The sequence below is a fragment of the Manis pentadactyla genome, chromosome 7, assembly GCF_030020395.1.
Source record: "Manis pentadactyla isolate mManPen7 chromosome 7, mManPen7.hap1, whole genome shotgun sequence".
Taxonomy (NCBI): domain Eukaryota; kingdom Metazoa; phylum Chordata; class Mammalia; order Pholidota; family Manidae; genus Manis; species Manis pentadactyla.
In genome coordinates, this window is record NC_080025.1 from 127,213,544 (window position 1) to 127,234,768 (window position 21,225).

The window sequence follows — 21,225 nt, forward strand, 5'->3', positions numbered from 1 at the left end:
CTAGGGAAAGGGGGCGATGACCGCTCTGGCTTCTTTATGCTAAGAGGGGGCGCAGTAAAGGGTGCGGCTAGGTCTCCATCACTGGTCAGTTGAGAGGGCCTCCGAAGGTTGGCGCTTCTATTCTGGGTTTCATTTCTATTACTATTTGCAGTTTTGTGACTTCTAGGCAAGATAGAACAAATAGCTATTAGGTTAAGTAGCAACATCTGGAGTTGGATTTTCCATTCTGGTAGGACAAACTTGATGAGATTAAGAATGCATGGCTGAATATGAGAACTAGAAATATGAAGAGTCTAATTGAGAATCATAGCCAGGTATCATGGGGAAACTAGAATTCTGGATCGAGTTTACATCTCAATGACTAGTATTAGGATTTAATATAGTTATGACTGCATTACTGAAACAATACTTTTCTCTAAAATAACCCTCATTTTTATTAGAAGTAGCTAGATTAAGAAAATAATTAACAGTTGGCTTGATTATTTGCATAAGTGCAGCAAAAAGAGCAATTGATTACATAGGATCTTTTAGATGTGCTTTGCTGGGACTTTTTGTAAGGAATTTCAGATTGAACTTTTAAGGGCTTCTTGAGGCCAGAAAGCTAAGCCAGACTTGCCATCAGGTTGTGCCTGCAGTACTGTAGATTTGGGTGAATTCCTCTCTTCTTGAGATTCCTAAGACATTCCTGAGGTTCCTGCACTTGCCAGGAAGTGACCTTCCTTACTCACCTGGTAAGGCTGCTGGAACCCTTTACGCAAGGTACCAGGCCAGTTCCTCTAAGGGGTTTTGTTGGCTTTATAAAGTCAATCTTAGTTCCTTAAAGCTGTCTGTTCATATCTGAGTTTACATACCTGTCTCTCAGGTATGACGTTCCAGTCAAAGCCTTGGTAATATAACCAGTGTTTTTAATTGGTCCTCTTACAAGGAAAGCAGATTCTTATTGAACTTGTGCAAATAAACATACTGCCATGAAATATAAAAATAGTCACTGAGAGTTTTTAAATTCTGGAGGGATCAGGTAGAGAGAAAGATAAAGTTTCAGTTCTGCTTATAAAGGCAGTCATTTACTAAACTGTTGTCAGCTTAAGAGAAAAAGCTTAAAACACTTTATCAACAACATTTGAAACAAAAAGCCACAAAATTATCTTCCTTAGTTTACTTAATCCTATGTAACTAATACCTGTTCTGCTGAAATCTATTTTACTAGTTTAGGAGTAATAAAACAGTGACTATAGATGACAAAAGACTTACAAATGACAATGGTTAAAGATCTGATGAGAGCTTACTGTAAGACAGTTGTCATAAGGAGATTTGGGTATTTCTGTAACACAAAACATTCAGTAACAAAGTTTAGCATCATTCCCTATGACAGTGCCTTCTAGGTAATTAAGCAGGTAAATAAGCCAAATTAGCCAAATATTTTCTCCAATGAGAAAAGATTCCTCTGACATGTTCCAGGGGCCCTCTGGAAAATATCAGAGTTAACTAGAGGGAAAAGCACCTTTTTGCATTTGATTTTGGAAAGCTGTTAAAAGTTTTAAGGCACTTGCTTAAATAGTTACTCACATTAGACAAAGCTACACTTCACTTTAAGGATTTTTCTTTGAAAGATTTAACAGATACCATCAACTTAAATGACTTTAGGAAAACTTAGGCAGCTGAAAACCATAAGGACATGTCTATTCAGTTCAACTTAAATTAGCATTAATGCTTAATATCTTATATTAGAATTTTCTGGAAGATTTAGAATGCCCAATTTTTACAAGCACTTGTCTTTAAATCAATTTTTATTAATACCATCCGGAGGTAGAAAAATATTTTTCATTTACACACTTAGACACAAACATACAGATTGAGATGTAATGATACAGTGAGAGGACAGAGCTCCTGGCATGAGCCAGGAGGGGACAAGAGAGCCCATGGCAGTGCATTGTCTAGGAGTTTTATAGACAGTTGAGGATATTTGGGAACGTGAAAAAAGCTTAGGGGTACGGACTTTAAGGCAAGTAGTAGGTGTTTAGGATTGCAGGGGAGACAGAGAGAGAGCTTGGTTTGGAGGTAGGAGAAAGCCTGGATATATGGGATCCCTTTCCATTTGCCTGTGCGCTCACAGAAGTTGTATAAGTCGCAGAGAATTTTAGGATCTTAGTTCTATTTGGGGGCCATTTAGACTGATTGTCCAAGGAATATTGTGGCCAGATCTCATTACAGTAGCAAACAGGTTTGAGGTCTGGAGTGAGATGGAGGGGCTTTAGATTATTGAGTAAGCACCCTAGGAGTGAATCTACGGGAACGGAGGGGCCAGATCCCATGGTGAGAACGAGACTGTTCAGAAGTCGCTGAGGCGTCCCTGAGCGATTGAGAAGGTCGCGGAGAAGACCAGGCACAGTTAGGGGGTCGTCACCACCCCTAACTGCGGGGTCGAGGCGAAAACGCCGGGGAGGCTCGGTACCTGGTACCAGGAGTTTTCGAGTTGAGTAGAAAGTAGATAAAGGGAGACCGGGCCTCAGTGGATGAGGATTCTCACCATGGGGAGGCAGAGAAGGGTCAACTATGGGGATCAACCATGACTCTGAAAGTCGTGGTTGGGGGTGCCCCTGTCCCAGAGGAGCCCTTGGGGGTGCCGGACACTCAACGGTCATTTCCCAGGTTCCAAAGGGACATTTAAGTCGACCATGAAGGGGAGACTCACCAAATCGAAGGCCAGTGTTGGGCAAGAAGATGAGCGACCGGGGAAGTGGACAGTGAGCCCGTGGAGTAGGATCAGGCAGTGAGGGTTCCCAAAGCAGCTCAGGTTCCCGGAGGAAGAGAAAAGTCAATGGGAGAGCCTCATCCGAGTTATGGCACCAATGAAAGGGTATCTCGCTGCGACCCTCCTTACCCAGGAGGGCTCAGGAGACACGGGCCCACGCAAGAGACTTTATTATCTGAAGGAGAGAGTGGCTGCCCCAGAGAGGGGTGGGGAGAGAGAGAGAGAGAGAGGGAGCCGCAGAGAGAGCAGTGGGATGCAGAGAGAGAGAGAAAGAGTGAGAGAGAGCAGGGGGACAGAGAGACAGAGACAAAGAGAGAGAGAGGGCAGCAGAGAGACGGACAGAGACAGAGAGAGAGAGCAGCAGAGTGAGAGAGACAGAGAGAGAGAGACAGAGAGAGAGAGAGGACAGCAGCCTGGTGCTTTTTATTGTGGATCTGCTTGGCCTGCTGCTTTCGGGGAGGGTCAGGATGTTTAGAGATAAGGCGGGGTAAACCCAGTCAAGCCCCAGGCGAGCCCAGGCATAATTCTCACTGGCTTCTGTGCTTGTGACCATGGGGCAAATGGAGGATAAATTACTATATTCTTACATATATCTGACCTTAAGACCAGGGCACCTTGAATAATTTTAGTGTTTAACAACACAGGTTGTATAGATAGACAGAACTGGCTTTGATTCTACTTGTGTGGACTTGGGCAAGTTACTTATTCTCTCTGACCTCATGTGCAGATTGGAGATGGCAAGGCCAGTACACAGGGGATGGTCTGTGGAACCAGAGAGTATGAGGGGGCAAAGGGCAGTCCCTAAGAGAGAGATGACTTGACAAAGAGTGAAGGAGAGCAAGCCAGCAGGTTTGAGCCTGGGTGATTGAGCATAGGTGGCACCATCCACAGACATAAAAAAATCAGGAGGTGGTTCAAGTAAGTGTGGGTGAGAAAGAGATCTGGATATAAGGAGAGAAGGAGGTATCAAAGATAACCAGTTTACACTTGGGTGCCTAGATGGCTGCTGATGTCATTATGCAAGACAAAAATGCACATTTGCTATGAGAAGTGTTGATTTAGGTATGGTAAGGTTGAGGTTCCTAAGAGCTGAAGTTTTAAAATCAATTCTATTGAAGTATACTTTATACATGATCCGCGGCACTCATTCACAGTGTGTAATGAATTTTTACAAATGTATGCACCTTTGTTGGGCCAGCTTCATGGGCATGTGACCAGTGGTCAAATGGAGTGCTATTCTCAGAAAGACCCTGTGCTTGGGTTTTTATGCTCTGAGTTCATGGTCTTTAAATTCTTAAATTGTCTTTAAATTTGTGTTTTGTAAATGGGGACTTGGACTGTGTAGTGAGAGGGGCTTGCCGCCTGAGTTCCTACTGAGTCTCATACATTGTCACCCCCACTTCCCCTAACCCTGACTGTCATCCATTCCACCACCACCCCCATCTCCCACCACAGGGTCAGGCTGGCATCCAAGTGTCTCTGGACAGGATATGACAGCACATTCAGAAAACACATGAGCATCTCATCCATCAGGATCTAGGTACCAAGCACATTGCAGCACAGAGGTTGCACTTCCTTGTAGGTCACCCATGTGGAGTGGCAGCCTGTGGGAAGGCAAGATACCTGGGAAGGGAAGTGGTCCTATTCTCCAGGGAAACACAAGATTAAATAGCAAATACAGCATGACAGTTTAGTAGAGTCCAGAGGAAAAAGGAAAAAGTTTTATGATTTAGTACTTTAGTGCCATTTATTCCTTCTTCCCCATATTTTCATTTTGCACTGAACCATGCAAAATTATGTAGTCAGCTCTGCCCTGGTGTCACTACCACCACAATCAAGATGTGGAACATTTTTATCACTCCCAAATTTTCCTCTTAACACTTTGCTCAGTCAATCCCCCTGTCCCCACACACCTTTCACATCACCCCCAGTGTACTTTTGAGACAGCTGAATTTTAAAACTTGGAGTAGGGCTCTGGACCTCCAGTCTGGAACCCAGGAAAAGCAGGGCTGGAACAGATTGGAAAGTGACCCCAATAAGGGTTAACCTGAGGGAGTTGTGAGGACTCAAAGAAATGTAAGCAGGGAGTGTGGGCAGCCCTCATTGGGGGATTAAGAGAGGGGCCAGCAGAGGAGAAAGTGCAGGCAGTAGAATTTGCCTTATCAAGGGCATAAGGACGCATGGAAAAAACTACCAACTTAAAAGTAGTTGGAAGTTGGGTTTGCTTTGTTGATGAATTGGAAAGCTTATGTATGAGAACCTGGTACAAAAATATTCCCCTTTGGAAGCCAGGTCATCAATCAAAAGAAGACAAACAAAACACCTATCCTTGGTTGCACAGTCTTTCAAGACCCAACTTCTGCTCTTGAGTCCAGTCTCCCCCTCTTGTCCTAGTGTGGGTAAAATTGTAACATTTCCAGAAACTCTCGCCTGGCTTTAGTACATCTGCATATCAATACACGTTCAGAGGTGGAAAGGAGCATGGCTTCAGTGTATTTGCATCATTCCTCAGGGGGTGGAGAAAAGTTCATATCCATATCAATGACTAATTACCTGGGCAAGGAGGGCTTATCTTACCTGAGAGATGAGGGGGAGGGCCGGTTTTGCTTCTGCAGGAGCAGGAAAGAGAGAGCACCTGGGAATGCAGTTTGTGAGCAATAAACGGGTTTTAAACTTTATTTCTCCCTTTGACTGATTTCGGTTTTTAGAGGTATTTTGCCCTGGGATTTCCTTTCCCTGGACTTACACCTGGGCATGCAGTGTCTTGTCCTCTGATCTTGGTATAGCTTCTTATTATCCAAATCTCAGTTTAAATGTCACCTCAGACTCTCTCCAGCCACCAATCTAAAAGAACACCCAGTAGTCACATCAATTTAATACACCCAATGCAATATACCCTGTTGGACCTATTATTTTTAATGTCTGCCGTGTCCCCGATTACAACACGACCACCCCCCACCCCGCCCCCTGACCAGCAATAAAACGGTTAAGAACAGGACCGGTGCTTCATTCAGGGCTGAATTCCCAGAACCTACAACTGACTGTCAGGCATGACACGGTAGATGCTCAATAACTGTTGAATGAAAGAAGGAATCGTAAAAGGAATGCGAGTCCTGCCACCAAATTCTGTACCCTGCAGGGAGAATGTTGGGATGAACTCACAAGGTTGGAAGCTGAAGTGTACCTAAAGTATTCTTTCTTAATTCCACACGGAGTCTAAGAACTTTTTTTCAGGCCCTTACTCTCTTGGGGCCTGTATTAGGCCCTCTCATAAACGTTTCGCCAAGTTACTCGCACTTCAACTCTCAGAGGCTTTATCTCATTTTCCAAAGGTCATGGAATCTTTGAATGACTTCTCCAAGGTCATCCTGTGAGCGGCTGAGTTCGAACTAACATCTGAGTGGCCCACTCTAAGGCCAGTACCATACACGCCGGAGCACCGCCCGCGGCCCGCCTGCGCCTGTCCGGCCCCGCAAGCACAGAGGCCCCAGAGCCGAGCAGGACCCGGGGCACTCGCAGCCGATGTGGCCGCCACGCGAGGTGAAATGACCCAGCCAGCGCCACGCGGCGGGTAGGGAGGGAGCTGCGCACACTCCCAGGAAGGCGGGCGCGGGCTTGGGGCGCCGACTGGGCACTCCGCCCGTTGTCCTGGCAACAGGTAAACACTGCGCGGCCCCGCCCCAGCGGCGCGCACCTCCCGGCGTTTGTGCGCGCGGCCGTCCGGCTCCCGGGAACCCGGCACCCCCAGCCCCAGCGGCTGGCTAACCGCGAGACGCGCAGCCCGCGGCCTCGTGCGGCGGACGTTCAACCCTCGGCTGGCGGCAGCTCGGTAACTGGTTGCCCCCAGACCCTGCTGGGCTCCCCTGAGTGCCGCGAGTTCCCGAGAAGCGTGGCGAGGTCCCGGGCTTGCGGCGGTTCGCTGGCGAGAGCGGAGGAGGAAGCCATGGGCGCGGGGTCGCCACCCCTAGGTGATACTGAGAACTGCGCTCGCCCTCTTTATTTCGGGGTTGGGAACCCATGCAGCGCTCACCTGCTCAACTGAGAAAGGAATTACCATGGTAATAAGCGTCTTATTTAAGTACAAGAGATTCTGAAGCTCTCGCCAAATTAATACAGTTCTGCCTTATAGAGGGTACACTTTAATAAGATTTATTAGGCCATGAGATTGGCACCTTCATCTATGTTCATCGTGGGTGGTGGCCAGCCCAGTGCTCTGAACCCTGGAAAGGGGAAACGAGTTTCCCAGGTGGTCTGCCTGAGCCGAAGGGAATCAGAAGGCAAGCAGTAGCAGAATCAGACTAAGCCCTCTTATTGTGAGTTGGTTGGTTTTAGTTCCTTGGTTCTTCCAAGTCACGTTCACAACCAGAAGGTGTGGGAATTAAAGAGAGTCTGGTGACATGGTGTGGAACCCCAGGGCGCCAGTATGTGCCAACAGCGACTGACCCAGGCGCCTAGCTCCTGCTGCCTCTGTCCTGGGCTCTGCGGTTTGAGTAGAAAAATAAGCCTTGGTGCGACCGGACTGCTAGCTCTAGACAGTGTTTCTCTTTTCCAACCCTAGTTTGAGAAGGGCTCTGGAGGAGACATTTTGTGCAGGGGATTCTTGCATTTTATGTCCAGAAAAGCTTGCAACATCCTTAACTTCCATCTCGCCTCCAAGTCACTGGCTCACAGAGCTCCATCTTAAGCCAAACCATTCTCTGCAATTTCAGACCTCCTTCTCTAACTCCCCACTGGATGTCTCCACCAGAGAACCTTTTCAAACTGTGTTCAAAATCCAGCTCTTTTAACCACTATCATCTCTGCACCTTCCAGTGGCACATTCACTCTCCTGGCCTCAAACTCATAAGCATTCCTGTTTTGCAGTCCTCATGCAGTCACTTGTGACCTACTTCCCGCTGGTACTGCCCACTAGTCAAGGCAAGCACACCTTACCACCTGCCTGGATTCTGGCAGGAGCCCACTACCTCCCTGTGGGCCTCTTCATCTCCTTTGTCCTCCTTCCCTGCCAGTTTGATCATCCCAGAATGGTTGTGACCTTGTAGCCTCCACCCAGGTTCTCAGGGACTTCCATGATCTGCTCAACTTAACTACTGCTCTGTTTGAGCTGGACACTTAGCCCTTGGTAAAGGGGCCTCAACCTCTTGGGCTTATCTATCGTATTATCTTTCCTGCTTTAAAAAATAAAAAAAAACCACATGTGGATAAAATGAGAGTTCCTGTGGCCAGAATTCTCACCTGGCCCTGGTTGACTAGCTCACTGCACACCTGTGGGCAATACATGGCTGTTGACTCTATAAAAAGAGCTCTGCCCAGTGCTCTGGGCACGACAAGGTGGCACAGCTGCAAGTCTTCAGGAGAGCAGAGCAGAGGCTGGAGTGGTGGCAGCGCCAAGGACAGAGGCCCAGAGGACAGCTGTGCGGGACGACTGTGCAGAGAGGCCCAGAGGATGGCTGTGTGGGACAACTGTGCAGAGAGGCCCAGAGGACAGCTGTGTGGACAGAGGGACCCAGAGGATGGCTATGTGGGCAGAAGGGCCCAGAGACAGAGACCGGCTTGCTGCATGTGGACTCACTCTGAGTGAACAGGATTTTAGTGACTGACCTGCCACCTGGAAATAAAGTTGGGTATAACCCTTTCACCCCAAGAACGTTTTGCTGTCAATTTCTTTGGTCACACTGAATCCATAGCGAACTTGCCTGGGGCTGAAACCCATTGGCAAGACAATTGGCATAGTTGGCAGGATTCATTGTTGACCAAGGAAAAAGACAGGCTGCCCTTATGGGAGGGGTGCTTCAGCGGGCTGCCCCTGTGAATGGGGAGACAGTGGGCTGTCCCCTAATGGGCATGTGGTCTGAGGTGGCTTGCCTCCTAGAGGACTGGGCCCCACCCCAGGACTGGAGGCAAGTGGAGGTGACACCTGAGGCAGTAAGGGTGGCCCTTGGTATAGTAAGTAGGTCCTTTGAGAAAGTGTGTCCATGAGGCAGTGGGGACTGTGGGTTGGCTGCTTCTCACAGTATTAAAAAGGTCTACAGAAGAGACCCAAGAAATTGCAGCATGAAAACGTGAGCTGCCAACTTATGTGGATTCCCTGAAAAAGGAAATGGCATTGATACGAAGGCGGCACGAGAACACGAGCTGAAAATTTCTGTGGATTCCCTGAAGAAGGAAATGGCCTTGATGTGTGAGGAGGCAGCACGAGAGCGCCGACAGCAAGGTGCCATTGGACAGAACGAGACAGCAGTGCTGCCAGGTGTTCTGAAGGAGGAAAAGGCCATCAAGGAAAAAGATGAGCTCCTGAAGGAAGTACAGGTGGAGGTGGCATGAGAACGCCATTTGAGGTAAGAGAGCTTCTGAAGACTGAGCTGGCATTGTTGCAAGGCACTGTAGCAGAGGAGGCACTTGGGGGAGTGGAGAGAAAGGTGCCATCAGCCCCAGAAATGGAGGAGCTGGGGAAAGATGAAGGGGTGGTGCTGGAGGCACTGGTCCCTCCTGTACTGAAAGCACGCCCAGTGGTTGTAAAGAAAATAAAGACCCAGGCCCTGAAAGTTACCCCAAGGAGAGAAGCAGCCCCCTCCCCAGGTCATGGAGCACTCTATGCTCTGCCCCTGTACTCAGGCTGAACTGGGGGGTGTGGGACTTAGGGGTGGATGGAATTGTTCTGTTGGGATCAGAGATGGGGAAGCTGTCTTCCCTGACAGTGCAGCCCGCCTTGGGGCAGTGATTACAAAATGTGAGGTGACATGTACAATAGCAGACTTAGGAGAGGCTGAAGCAACAAGAACCTGGAAAGAAATAAGACCTGTTACTCACAAGAAGAATTTAAGGGGCCCCATGAAGGTAACAAGGACCCAGATGTGGGTTGGTTTAATACAGGCAGGAGTAGAAGGAAGAAAATTAGACAGGATGCCAAATAGGATCTTACTGAAGCTGCGGCAACAACTGAAACCAGTGCAGCAGTTCAAGCCATTAAGACCGAAGAAGCAGAGGTCAGAGACAGAGCCATGAGTCTGGCCTGCGTGTCTGCAAGACTTTTTGCTGGAGAGGCAGGAGAACAATGTTCGAAATTCCTTGCACAGGGACCATTGCAGAGGACTAAGGGCACATAGATTGATAGGAGAGAATCCTGGAGGGGTGGAATGTGGATAAAATGAGAGTTTCTGGGGCCAGGATTCTCACCTGCCCTGGTTGACTAGCTTACTGCACACTTGTGGGCAATACATGGCTGTTGACTCTATAAAAAAGAGCTCCACCCAGTGCTCTGGGTGCAACATGGTAGCATGGCTGCAAGGCTGCAGGAGAGCAGAGGCTGGACTGGTGGCAGCGCCGAGGACAGAGGCCCAGAGGATGGCTGTGCAAGACGACTGTGCAGAGAGGCCCAGAGGACAGCTGTGTGGGACGGCTGTGTAGGTAGAGAGGCCCAGAGGATGGCTGTGTGGACAGAGAGGCCTGGAGGATGGCTGTGTGGGCAGAAGGGCCCAGAGGCAGAGACTGGCTTGCTGCATGCAGACTCACTCTGAGTGAACGGGATTTTAGTGACTGACCTGCCACTGTGGAGATAAAGTTGGGTATAACCCTTTCACCCCAAGAACATTTTGCTGTCAATTTCTTTGGTCACACTGAATCCATAGCAAAGTTGCCTGAGGCTGAAACCCATTGGCAAGACACCACATCTCACACTAGACCCTCGTTCTTCTTGAAACCTTGTGCACCTGTCCTATGTTGAGGTGGGCCCAGCTTAGATGTCTGTCCTGCTGCCCTGTTGCCCCCTCTGCACCTCACGTTTGGTGCTTTGCCTGTCTCACCATGAAAAGCCTTACTCCTCAGCCCCATTTGACTGTAGTGTAGAAATATGTTTGATAAATCCATGTTCCTTCCACTTCATTGTGTATGAAAGCACTAAAAAAATACTTCTTGATTTGAATTGGTTTATTCCCACATTACTTCATGTGGTTTTTATGGCCATTTTCTTTCAGAGCCCGAAGACCTAAAGGAGAATGGTTTAATAAAGCCATTTAAGCTAATGGCTTCCCACTGCTCCTTTAAAAGGCCAAATACTATAGTTTTCAAAGGCTACATACTGCCTATCTTTCTAGCTACCACTGCTGTCATCACTGTGCCCCAACCCCATGTCCTGTGGTTGCCTAATGGCTGGCCACATTGGTCTTTTTTTTTTGGTCCCTTCAACATGGCCTGTTCTCTCCAGCCTCAGTGCCTTTGCACAGGCTGTTTGCTCTGCCTGGGAATTCCCTGTCCCTCACGCCATAGGCCAAGGGTTCCCTCTACCTTCACGTCCCAGATGAGGTCATCATAATGCCATATATCCTGGGCTCTCTTTCACAACATAGTTGGTGAATAAACTGTGATTTCTCCCTCACTGGACTATAAAACACATGAAGATAGGAGCCCAGAATTTCGGGGCCAGGTTTATAACAGATATTTGTTAAATATTTGTTGAAGGAATGAAGGAGGGATCTTAAAATTCAGAAAAGCAGAAATCTACATTTGCTTTCTAAATCCTGAGTCTGCATTGCATCTGAGATGAAATTTGTTCACTTGGCAAAGATTTATTCATCCCTACAATGTGCCGAGGCCCTGGGAATTCAATGGTGAACTCCTAGACAAACCTCAGGTTAGGAAACATACAATAAATACATGAACAAGAAAATACAGTTAAATAGTGAAGTGTCCTTAGTGTAAGGAGATAGATAGCAAATGGTTGGGAGGGTTGTTGGGAGATCTATACCCGCTTCCATCTTTCCCTAGGACAGTCCCAGTTTATGTTTGTTGAATTGTCTTGGTTTGGGCAATAAATTATATGGTCACACTAGTTATAGATGGAATAGAGATATAGTGTCTGGGAGGTTTTTCTAAAAACGTGGTATTTGAGCAGAGACCCACACAAAGACAAGAAACAAATGATGCCCCCTCTGAAGGTCTGCAAGAAGAGGAGGGATTAGAGGGGCTTGGCAAGTTTGGGAACTAGAAGGAAGGCCAGTGTGGCTGGAGCCAAGTGATCTTCGCTAAGGAAGTTTGGAGAGCTTCAGCTCAGGAGCTCTGTGTGCTGAGACCAGGAACAGCCACAAGCCATGGCATTGTATTAAACCAACCCAACCAGATCAGAAACTGGTGATTTTCACTCACTTATAGTAATTTCTTACTTTTATTGAGGTATAATTTATGTACAATAAAGTGCACATATTTAAGTGTACAATTTGGTTAAGTTTGGTACATGTATGCTTCCACTAAGCCATCACCACAATCAAGATGATAAACATGTGATCACCCCAGAAATTTCCCCATGTTCCTTTGTAATTAATCCTTTGCTTTTGCTCCTCCATGCACTGCCTCTCCCATCCCAGGGAGTCACTGATCTGCCCTCTGTCTCTAGATTAGTTTGTAATTTCAGGATATTGTATAGATGGAATTATACAGTATGTATTCTTTTTTTTTTTTTTTTTGTCTGGCTTCTTTCACTTATTTTGAAATTCACCCATGTTGTAGTATGTACCAATAGTTAGTCCTTTTTATAGCTGAGTGTGTGCCAGTGTGTGGTTATACCACTGTTCATCCATTCACCCACTATTGGACCTTTCGGCTGTTTCCAATGTTTAGCTATTACAAATAAAGCTACTGTGAACATTTATGTGCAAGTCTTTGAATAAACATGCACTATCATATCTCTTGGTAAATACCTAGGAGTGTCTGGGTCGTATGGTAGATGAGTGTTCAAAGTTTTAATGGAACTACCAAGTTGTTTTCCAAAGTGGCTTTGTCATTTGAAGATTTCCACCAGCAGTGTATGAGTGTTTCAGTTTCTTCACATCCTCATGAACATTTGGTACGGTCAGTTTTTGTAATTTGAGCCATTCTAGTAAGTGTGTGCTGGTATCTCATTGTGGTTTTAATTGCGTTTCCTTGCTGTTGAGTATGTTTTCATCTGCTTATTGGCCATTTGTGTATCTTCGTTGGAGAATTGTCTGTTCAAATCTTTTGACCATATTTTACTGTTGTTATTGTGTTTCAGGAGTCCTTTATTCTGGATCTAAGGACTCTATCAGATACATAATTTGCACATATTTTCTCCCAATATGTGGCTTCATTTTTTATTTTCTTAGTATCTTTTGAAGAGCACAAGGTTTTAATTTTGATGGTGAATTTATCCATTTGTTCTTTTACAGATTGTGCTTTTGGTGTCATATCCAAGAAATCTTTGCCTAATCCAAGGTCACAAAGGTTCTCTCCTATATTTTCTTCTAGAAGTTTTATAGTTTTTAGCTTTATATTTAAGTCTATGTATCATTTTGAGTTAAATTTTGTATGTAGTACAAGTATTGGTTGAGGTTCATTTTTTTTGCAAATGGATATTCATTGTTCCAGCACCACTTATTGAAAAGATTATCCTTGCTCCACTGCGTTCTTTTGGTACTTTTGTTGAAAATCTGTTGTACCTTTATGTGTGGATCTATTTCTGGACTCTTTATTCCATTGATCTATTTGTCTGTCTTGACTCCAATCGCATACTGTCTGGATACTGTAGCTTTATAATAATTCTTGAAATAAGATAGTATTAATCCTTCAACTTTGTTCTTCTTTTTCAAAGTCCTTTGCATTCCCAGATGAATTTTAGAATCTTCTACAAAAAGATAAGAACTTTGAATAAAAATGTCAAACCTCTATCTTACGTCCTTTGAATTTCCATGTGAATTTTAGAATCAGCCAATTTCTACAAAAAGATGAGAACTTTAAATAAAAGATGTTAAACTTCATGTGAATTTTATTTCTCAAACCGCTTAAAAGATTAAAACACACACATTTTTTTTTTTGCAGTTATTCCAGGCAAGTCAAGTGTTGTTGACATGCAAAAAAGTATAAAATCATAAAGAAAACTAAGCCCCAATATCTTTAAGCTTATGGTAGTGTACATCCCAGACCACAAGGGGATGTTTTATCAGGTGATACAGTTATCAAAGGGGTTTTCATATTGTTGCTTTTCATTGGACTTCCTCCCAGGAGTCAGGCCACTTTGTTGGCAAGATACTTTCCATCTTCCTTCCTGAGTTTTGTATCTAGGAATGTAGTCCATTTTACTTATCGAAAATGTACTGTAGTGTTTTAAACACACTGACTCTGGTTTTCTTTGCTTAGCTTGGGACATTGAAAAAGTGAGATGCTATGAACAGGACATCATTTTATACAAATGTTTAGCCCTTGCAGGTATTTGATAACTTAGACATTTTTCTCCTTTACCTTGCCTATAAGAGACACTTTTATGTGTTATTTTCTGTGTAGGTAGGTTGTAGAACATAGAGAAGTCAACTCAGCTTTGTGCAGCTCAAAGAGATAGTTTATTCCCAGGTAAGGGTAGATCCATTCCCTTTCCCAGAGGACCCTGGCAGCATGTGGCAGCAAGAGCACAGGTGCTGAGCTGGGTGGATGCTGGTTTGCACTGGAATCTTGCCAAGCCCCTGACTTCCCATTTTGAAGACAGGAACAAAACCCATCTCCCTTGAAATACAGCTCTGAGGATTAGCAGTGATGAAGCGATAGCAACAGCTGTTTAGTGCTTGCTTCATGTCGGATACCACGCTGAGTGCCTTAAATCTTATCTCAATCCTCAGGACTGCTTACTGAGATGGAGACGACTGCGTAACAAGTGCCACAATACTTGCATCCTGGTTGCCTAATGAGTTTTTAATTTAGCTTTTAGCGTGAAAGTTTCTGTAGATACACAGAAATGGAATAGTAATATGAATCCCCACATATCCACTTCTCAGATTCAGAAATTATCAGGATCTTGCCACATTTGCTTCATCTGTCTTTTTTTTTTTTTGGTGGTGGTAATGGGGAGGAAGCTGCAGTATTTTTAAGCAAATCTCAGACCTCCTTTCATTTCATTCCTACAGATTTTAGTATGTATGTCTGAAATGTGTAAACTTTTTTCTATGACTCAATACCATTTTCAGGCCTAATGAGTTAGTAATTCCTTGATATTGTCAAGTTTCCTCAATTGCCTAAAAAAATGTCTTTTTACAGCTTGTTTGTTTGAATCAGGTCCACACATTGCATTGGGCTGGGTCCTTTTTAATCTGAGGTGCTTAATAACATTTGTAGAATTAGATTTCCTTTGACTTCTCCCACTCCAGGCCGAAGGTTTTGTTACAATTTTTTCCTTTTAGGAATATATATACTTTTTAAGTTCAATAGCAAATGTTGAAAATTATGTCACAGTTATAAAAGCTAATTTTTGCCATGTGTATATACTTGTCTTTGAAAGCCAGGTAAAGGGAAAAGAGGAAAAGGCCGGGCTAAGTCTCATGGGAAGAAGCAGAAGAAACCCGAAGTGGACATCCTCAGCCCAGCTGCCTCGCTGAACCTCTACTACATCGCCCACAACGTCGCTGACTGCCTGCGCCTGCGAGGCTTCCGATGGCCAGGTGCTCCCAAGTCAAAGAGAGGGAAAGACAAGACTTAGAAGATCACATTTCACAGCATATCTCTGTTCCAGAGAAGAGATCTTGGAGAAATCAGGATAATACAGTTATTGCAAGCAAAATAGACTTTACTGAAGACAACCTGAGATGCAAGTTAACTGTGCTTTTCTGTGGTAGCTAATGATAAAGAAACGTATTTTACTTAACTCAGTGAAATCCAGGTATAGGGAGGCAAACTTCGGTTTTTCAAAAGTTAAAGGGAAAAAGTCTGAGTAGTTCCCACACAGCATGGTGGAATTGATAGGACTTTTAGAAACTCATTATAATTTTGGGTCAGAATTAAACCTTGCTCTCAAAAGGCAGTTTTAGCTTGTACGAGCTGTTTTCTTTTGCCAAAAAAGGGGTTTGTTATTTAGAGAAGACATGACCTAAAGCACAGGATTTGCTTATAAACATCCCTCTCTTGGGCACTGTTTCCTTTCCCCATCTTTTCAAGAAAAATATTTTGTTCCCATAATTTTCGTCTCAGCGGCCAAACTCTCATCTGGTTTTAATTAGCCACAGACGCTAGTGGAGACTAAGATGGTCACCACGCTCTGACCTGGCTCAGGCACATAAACAGGTGGCTCGGAGGAGCTGACAGCTACAGTGTCGGGGTGCAGGGCTCAGCCGCCCTTCTTTCCGCTTCACCGGACCCTTCTTTCTCTTTTTCTCCACACTTACATCTTCTTCCCACTTTCTGCAGGCTTTCTTTGCCTGGCTGGCTCAGTAATGGAACTGGTGCCAGAAATTTGCCATGGGCCATTCTGCTGATACTCCGGAAACCTAAAGAGTCGCTCAAGAGAGAAAACTGTGGTTCTTTTCCCTTGGCCCAAGAGGCCAAAAAGCCTCAAAGGTGAAACTTGGGAGGAAAGGCATTGAGTGTAAATGCCAGCTCTGAATCACTTAGCATCCCACCCCCACCTCCTGCTCCGTCTTTCTAGCACACCTTGCCCCTCCCCGGTGCTGGCCCCTGCACTGGGGTCTCATCACAGATCTTAGCTCCCAGGTGGTTCTCCCAGGCAGCACCGCCCTGGGGTCATCTAGTTTGTTCGAATTACTACAATGATGCCGGGGGTGGGGAGTATCATTAGGAGCTCAAAGGTTCATGAGGTTTGCTAAGGAAGCTGTAACCCAGGACTCAGGATTTCATAGATACCAGAGAGAAAAGGAAATCACAAGAATCTTTCTACTAGAGAAGTGGGGGGCTCATAACCTCCTTGAGTTGGTTAGGAATGACATTTGTCCAGCGGTCCCATCTGTGCAGGTTCCATGTGGGACCTTGCTCATTGCCAGAGGAGCCCTCGCTCGGAGGAGCAGCTTCTTCTTTGTGAACACATAGCTCTAGTTCAGTCCTCCTCAAACTGGGGCCTGCATCACGGTCACCTGGAGGACTTGTCCAAGTGCAGATTGCTGGGCTCTACCCAGGAGGCAAGGTAGGGTTCAAGAATTTGCATTTCCTCTAAGCCCTGGTTGTGTAGCCGCTGGACCACACCCTTGGAGAAGCACTGCTCGCATTAATGCTGCCTAACCAGTTGCTACAAGGCTTGCTGAGTCTTTGAACTTGTAGGATGTCTAATGCCCTCCTCTGCCTCGCATGGTTCAGGAGTTCATATCTGAGCAGTTATGTTACTGGAACATTGGCAGGTGGCACTTGCAGAGCTTCCTTCTGATCTTGTCCCCAGCATGGATAACATCATTTAGGGGACCATGGAGCATGCCAGTCAGCACACAGTTACAGGTAAGGAGTCTGGAAGTGGAAATGCTTTCTTCTTTTGAGATGGTCAGATGGTGAACGGGAAGGATTGTAAGCATAGGAATAGAGGAGGTACTAATTTGATTGGTTGGGGCACTGTGTACCTGGGTTTACACCCAGTTTTTAGCAGAGGGACTAAAGGCTGTTTTAGTGTTATGCTCACTGGAACCCTGGGGTTCTGAGAAGCAAATAGGAATTTTTTTTGTTTAATTATTGTTGATATACAATCTTATGTTGGTTTCAAATATACGAAACAGTGGTTCAGCAGTTACCCATATTATTAAATCCTCACCCCCTCTAGTGCAGTTACTATCTCTTAACATAAAAAGATGTTACAGAATCACTGACTGTATTCTCCTTGCTATACCACCATCCCCATGACAGACTTACATTGTGATTGTGCATTGCTGTGCCCCTTTATCCGCCTCCCCCTTCCCTTCCCCTTAGTAACCACTAGTTCCTTCTCCGTGTCTATGAGTCTGCTGCTGTTTTGTTCCCTCTGTTTTGCTTTCTTGTTATACTCCACAAATGAGTGAAATCATATGGTATTTGTCTTTCTCCACCTGTCTTATTTCACTGAGCATAGTACCCTCTATATCCATCCATGTTGTTACAAATAGGATTTATTTTCTTCTTATGGCTGAATAATATTCCATTGTGTATATGTACCACATCCTTATCCATTCATCTACTGATAGACACTTGGGTTTTTTCCATATCTTAAAGCCCACTAGGAATTTTGAATTAACTAGCTATGGTGGCACAGCAGTATATGACACTGACTACCACATACAAGCTATATCAGAGTTTTGACACATCTGACTTTGAGAGAAATTAAGTTTTTTTGGTGAAACACTGCACTTAAAACGTTTTCAACAAAATTATCTCATTTCAGCAATCTGTTGAGCATCTTGTATGCTTGGCACTAGGAGAAGACCAACATCCTGCCCGGAGGCCCCTAGGCCTGGCGAAGCAGGCTGATGGCATGGGCTCATCGTGATGGGGGCCCTCAAGTTTTTATTTCAACTTCAACTTCAAAGCACATTCTTCATACAGTCTATCAAGGTGATTAAGAGGAGGGTGGGGTGAAGACACCTTTATAGGACATCTGGAGGGCCTCTGATAATAAAACAGGTCCTTGAACTGCCATTTTTATTTCCCAGAAACCCCATTCAGCAAGGATCCTGACCCTCCTTGCAGGTTGAGAGGGCTCATGAAAGGAGCTGAGATAGGAAAGTCTGCACCCAGGCTGAGCACTGCCCAGGAGACAAGCCTCCTTGCTGGAAGGCTCTGGGAGCTTTTAGTGAGGAAGGCTCTGTTGGTGCATGAGGATGGAAGCAGAGCCCTGTGGAGCTAAAAGGTGGGATGGGAGGGAAAGTGACTATAGGAATAATACACAAAATGTTCGCTGAGGAGGAAGATTTGGAAATAGCATGTGGATAGAGGGCATTTTTTAGAATGGAAGTTCCCCTTGCAAAATTGATGACATATAATCAAAAAGAGGGGCAATAATGTAAGTGTTGGTGAGGATGTGTGGAAAATGCAACCCTTGTACACATTGCTGGTGGAAATGTAAAAAGAATATATAGCTGCTGTAGAAAACAGTTTGACAGTTCCTCAAAATGTAAGTAGAGTTACCGTATACCAACAGTCCCACTCCTAGGTATATGACTAAGAGGATTGAAAATATGCATTCACACAAAAACTTGTATATGAACATTCATAGCCCCATTATTCATAATAGCTAAAAAGTGAAAACAACCCAAATGTCCATCAACAATGGTGGACAAAATGCAGGCTATCCATGTAATAGAATATTATTTAGCCACATAAGGAATGAAGTTCTGATACCTGCTACAGCGTGGATGAACCTTGAAATCGTTGGGCTAAGTAATATAAGCCAGACATAAAAGGCCACAACTCACGTAACTCCATTTATAGGAACTGCCCTGAACAGGCACATCCACAGAGACAGAAAGTAGATTAGTGGTTGCCAGGAGCTGGGGGTGAGGGAAATAGGAGGTGACTGCTAACGGGTTGAGTTTTTTCTTTGGGGAGAGAAAAGTGTTCTGGAACTAGTGGTCATGGTGGCAAAACCTTGTGAATATACTAAAACCACTGAAGTGTACACTTTAAAAGGGTGAGTTTTACGGTATGAGAGTTACATCTCAATTTCAACAAGGTGATGACAAGTTAACAAAGGTCCTAAAAGACTAGGAGATGAAGGAGGTGAGAGCAAGTACCAAATTCCAGAGCAGGTGACCCAAACAGAGATGAGGCAGAGGGACCATGTCCTGTTCAAACACCTGCTGGATGCCAGGGGCACGTAAAATTGGAAGCAGTGGCCAAAATGGGGACTGAAGACTCTTGTCCATCATTCTGCAAGGGAGAGGCTGCCAGCCTGATCTCCCTGGTAGGGGGAAGTGTCCCCACACCACACGTGCTCGATTCAGAGTCTGGTCCCTCCTTTGCAAGGGTACAGATGGAGTTCCAACAGAGCCCATTTCTCATTGGAACAGTCCAACCTCTTCTCTGGAGCAGGTTCCTTCTTTCAGCCTGCTGAGGCTCCCAAGGGACACTTTCTGCATAGTGACGGTCCCTTTATCCTGCAACCCATTCCTCCAGCCCTGTGGAGCTGATCTCTGAACATTAACAGCAGGAAAGTGTTCCACCACACGGGCCAGCTCTGCAAGCCCAGACACATAAAGTTGTCCCCTGGTCACCTAATCGCCCTCCGTGGCCTCCATGGCCCCAGGGAGAGTGTGGCTGTAGCCAAGAAAGCAAAGAGGAACAGAAGTTAGTGGAACTTTAAGATCTGGGACCTGAATCATTTCATTTTATTTTACACTTGAAAATGAACATTCGGGCTCCCACTTCAGGTGCAATCCAGCCATAATTTTAGTTACTCAGTGGCCATGAGTTACATGCCCACCGTGCTGTGAGGCATGAAGTTTTCCGTCATTGCCCCACACCCCTCTGCTGTCTTCAGAGGCCTATTTTGAGAAGCCGCGGTGTGACCCTGCCACCCCACTCAGCTCCCCTGTGTTCCTCTCTTTTATTTCCTTGTTTCCCTTGTTTCCCTTATTCCCTGAATGCATGGTCAAGTCTGCGTTTCCCCAAACCACCCCAAATCCCTTGTTGTCACTTAGCCAAAACTTTGCTCAAGGCACCAGCAGCTTCCTGTTTCCAGGACGGTGGCCTTTTCTCCATCCTCTTTATTCTTTGTTTCGTGCTCCGCTAACCTGTTTGCAGCACCCCCCATCTGACAGGCACTGGGCTCAGCACTGGAGGAGAGAGCACAGCTCTGGAGCCTGGGCGCTCCTGCAGCCTGGGGCTCCTCCCCTTCGGCCCCCATCCACTCTCACACAGTCTTAAAGGAGAATTGCATGTTTCGGACTTACTTTGGCTTGGCTTCTGAATCCCTTCCCTCTTCGTTTTTTTGGGCATAGAGTATACTTTTATTATCCCTTTAATAATACACATGGAGAACACTGGGAAAAGCAAACATCACAAAGATCATTAGAACCACCCCAATTAACCTGTCTGGAGATGAGCTATGCCAGCAGCTTGGCATGTCTGGTGTATCCTTGGACTTTTTCTGCCTGGTGGTGTGAATACATCTCCATAGATGGGAGGGTGCAGATTTGTGTCCTAGGGCAAGTCTCTCTCCCACTTTCAAGCTCGCTCTCTCTGCCAGCTCTTTCCCTGCAGCATAGAAAAGGGGGGCTCTTTCCCTGCTTAAAAAGCAAGGGTGGGGGCTTGCTGAAGTCTGGGGTGGGCTTTGCAAGATGTTTGGAAGAGTAAGAATGGTACAGTCATCCACTCATTTAATGAATGCTTATCAAGGGCCTGTGTGTGCCCGGACCTGGGGTGACCGTGGCTTAGGCAGCGCCAGCCTGGAGGCATGTGGGGGTGAGCAGTCACTGGTTAGCACTATGTCTGACAGCATTGTCTGCAGTGGTATGAGTGTCCTATGTTTGTGCTGTCCAACACCATAGCCACGAACCACTGCGTGTGATTGGTGAGCACAGGAGATGCAGCTAATGCAGCCTAAAGGACTACATGTGTGATTGCATTGTGATTAAATTAAATAGCCAAGTGTGTTAGACAGCAGAGAATTACAAATGGATCAGACCTAGTTGGGAGGGAGGGATGGGCAAGTAGATGCCACCAGGGAAGTGATGGAGTTCATTAACTGGCACATAATTAGGCAGGGGTGGAGCCTGCCACTGGGGTGCGTGTGCAGA

At 45.7% G+C, this 21,225-nt stretch overlaps 1 protein-coding gene across 1 annotated transcript; it reads left to right on the forward strand.

The window, feature by feature from the left end:
• Window positions 1-6,674: 6,674 nt before the first annotated feature.
• Window positions 6,675-15,822, forward strand: SMKR1 (small lysine rich protein 1). The gene is made up of 2 exons (XM_036909007.2): window positions 6,675-6,810; window positions 15,027-15,822. The coding sequence occupies exons 1-2, from the start codon at window positions 6,808-6,810 to the stop codon at window positions 15,222-15,224; spliced, it is 201 nt and encodes a 66-aa protein (XP_036764902.2). The 5' UTR covers window positions 6,675-6,807; the 3' UTR covers window positions 15,225-15,822.
• Window positions 15,823-21,225: the final 5,403 nt, after the last annotated feature.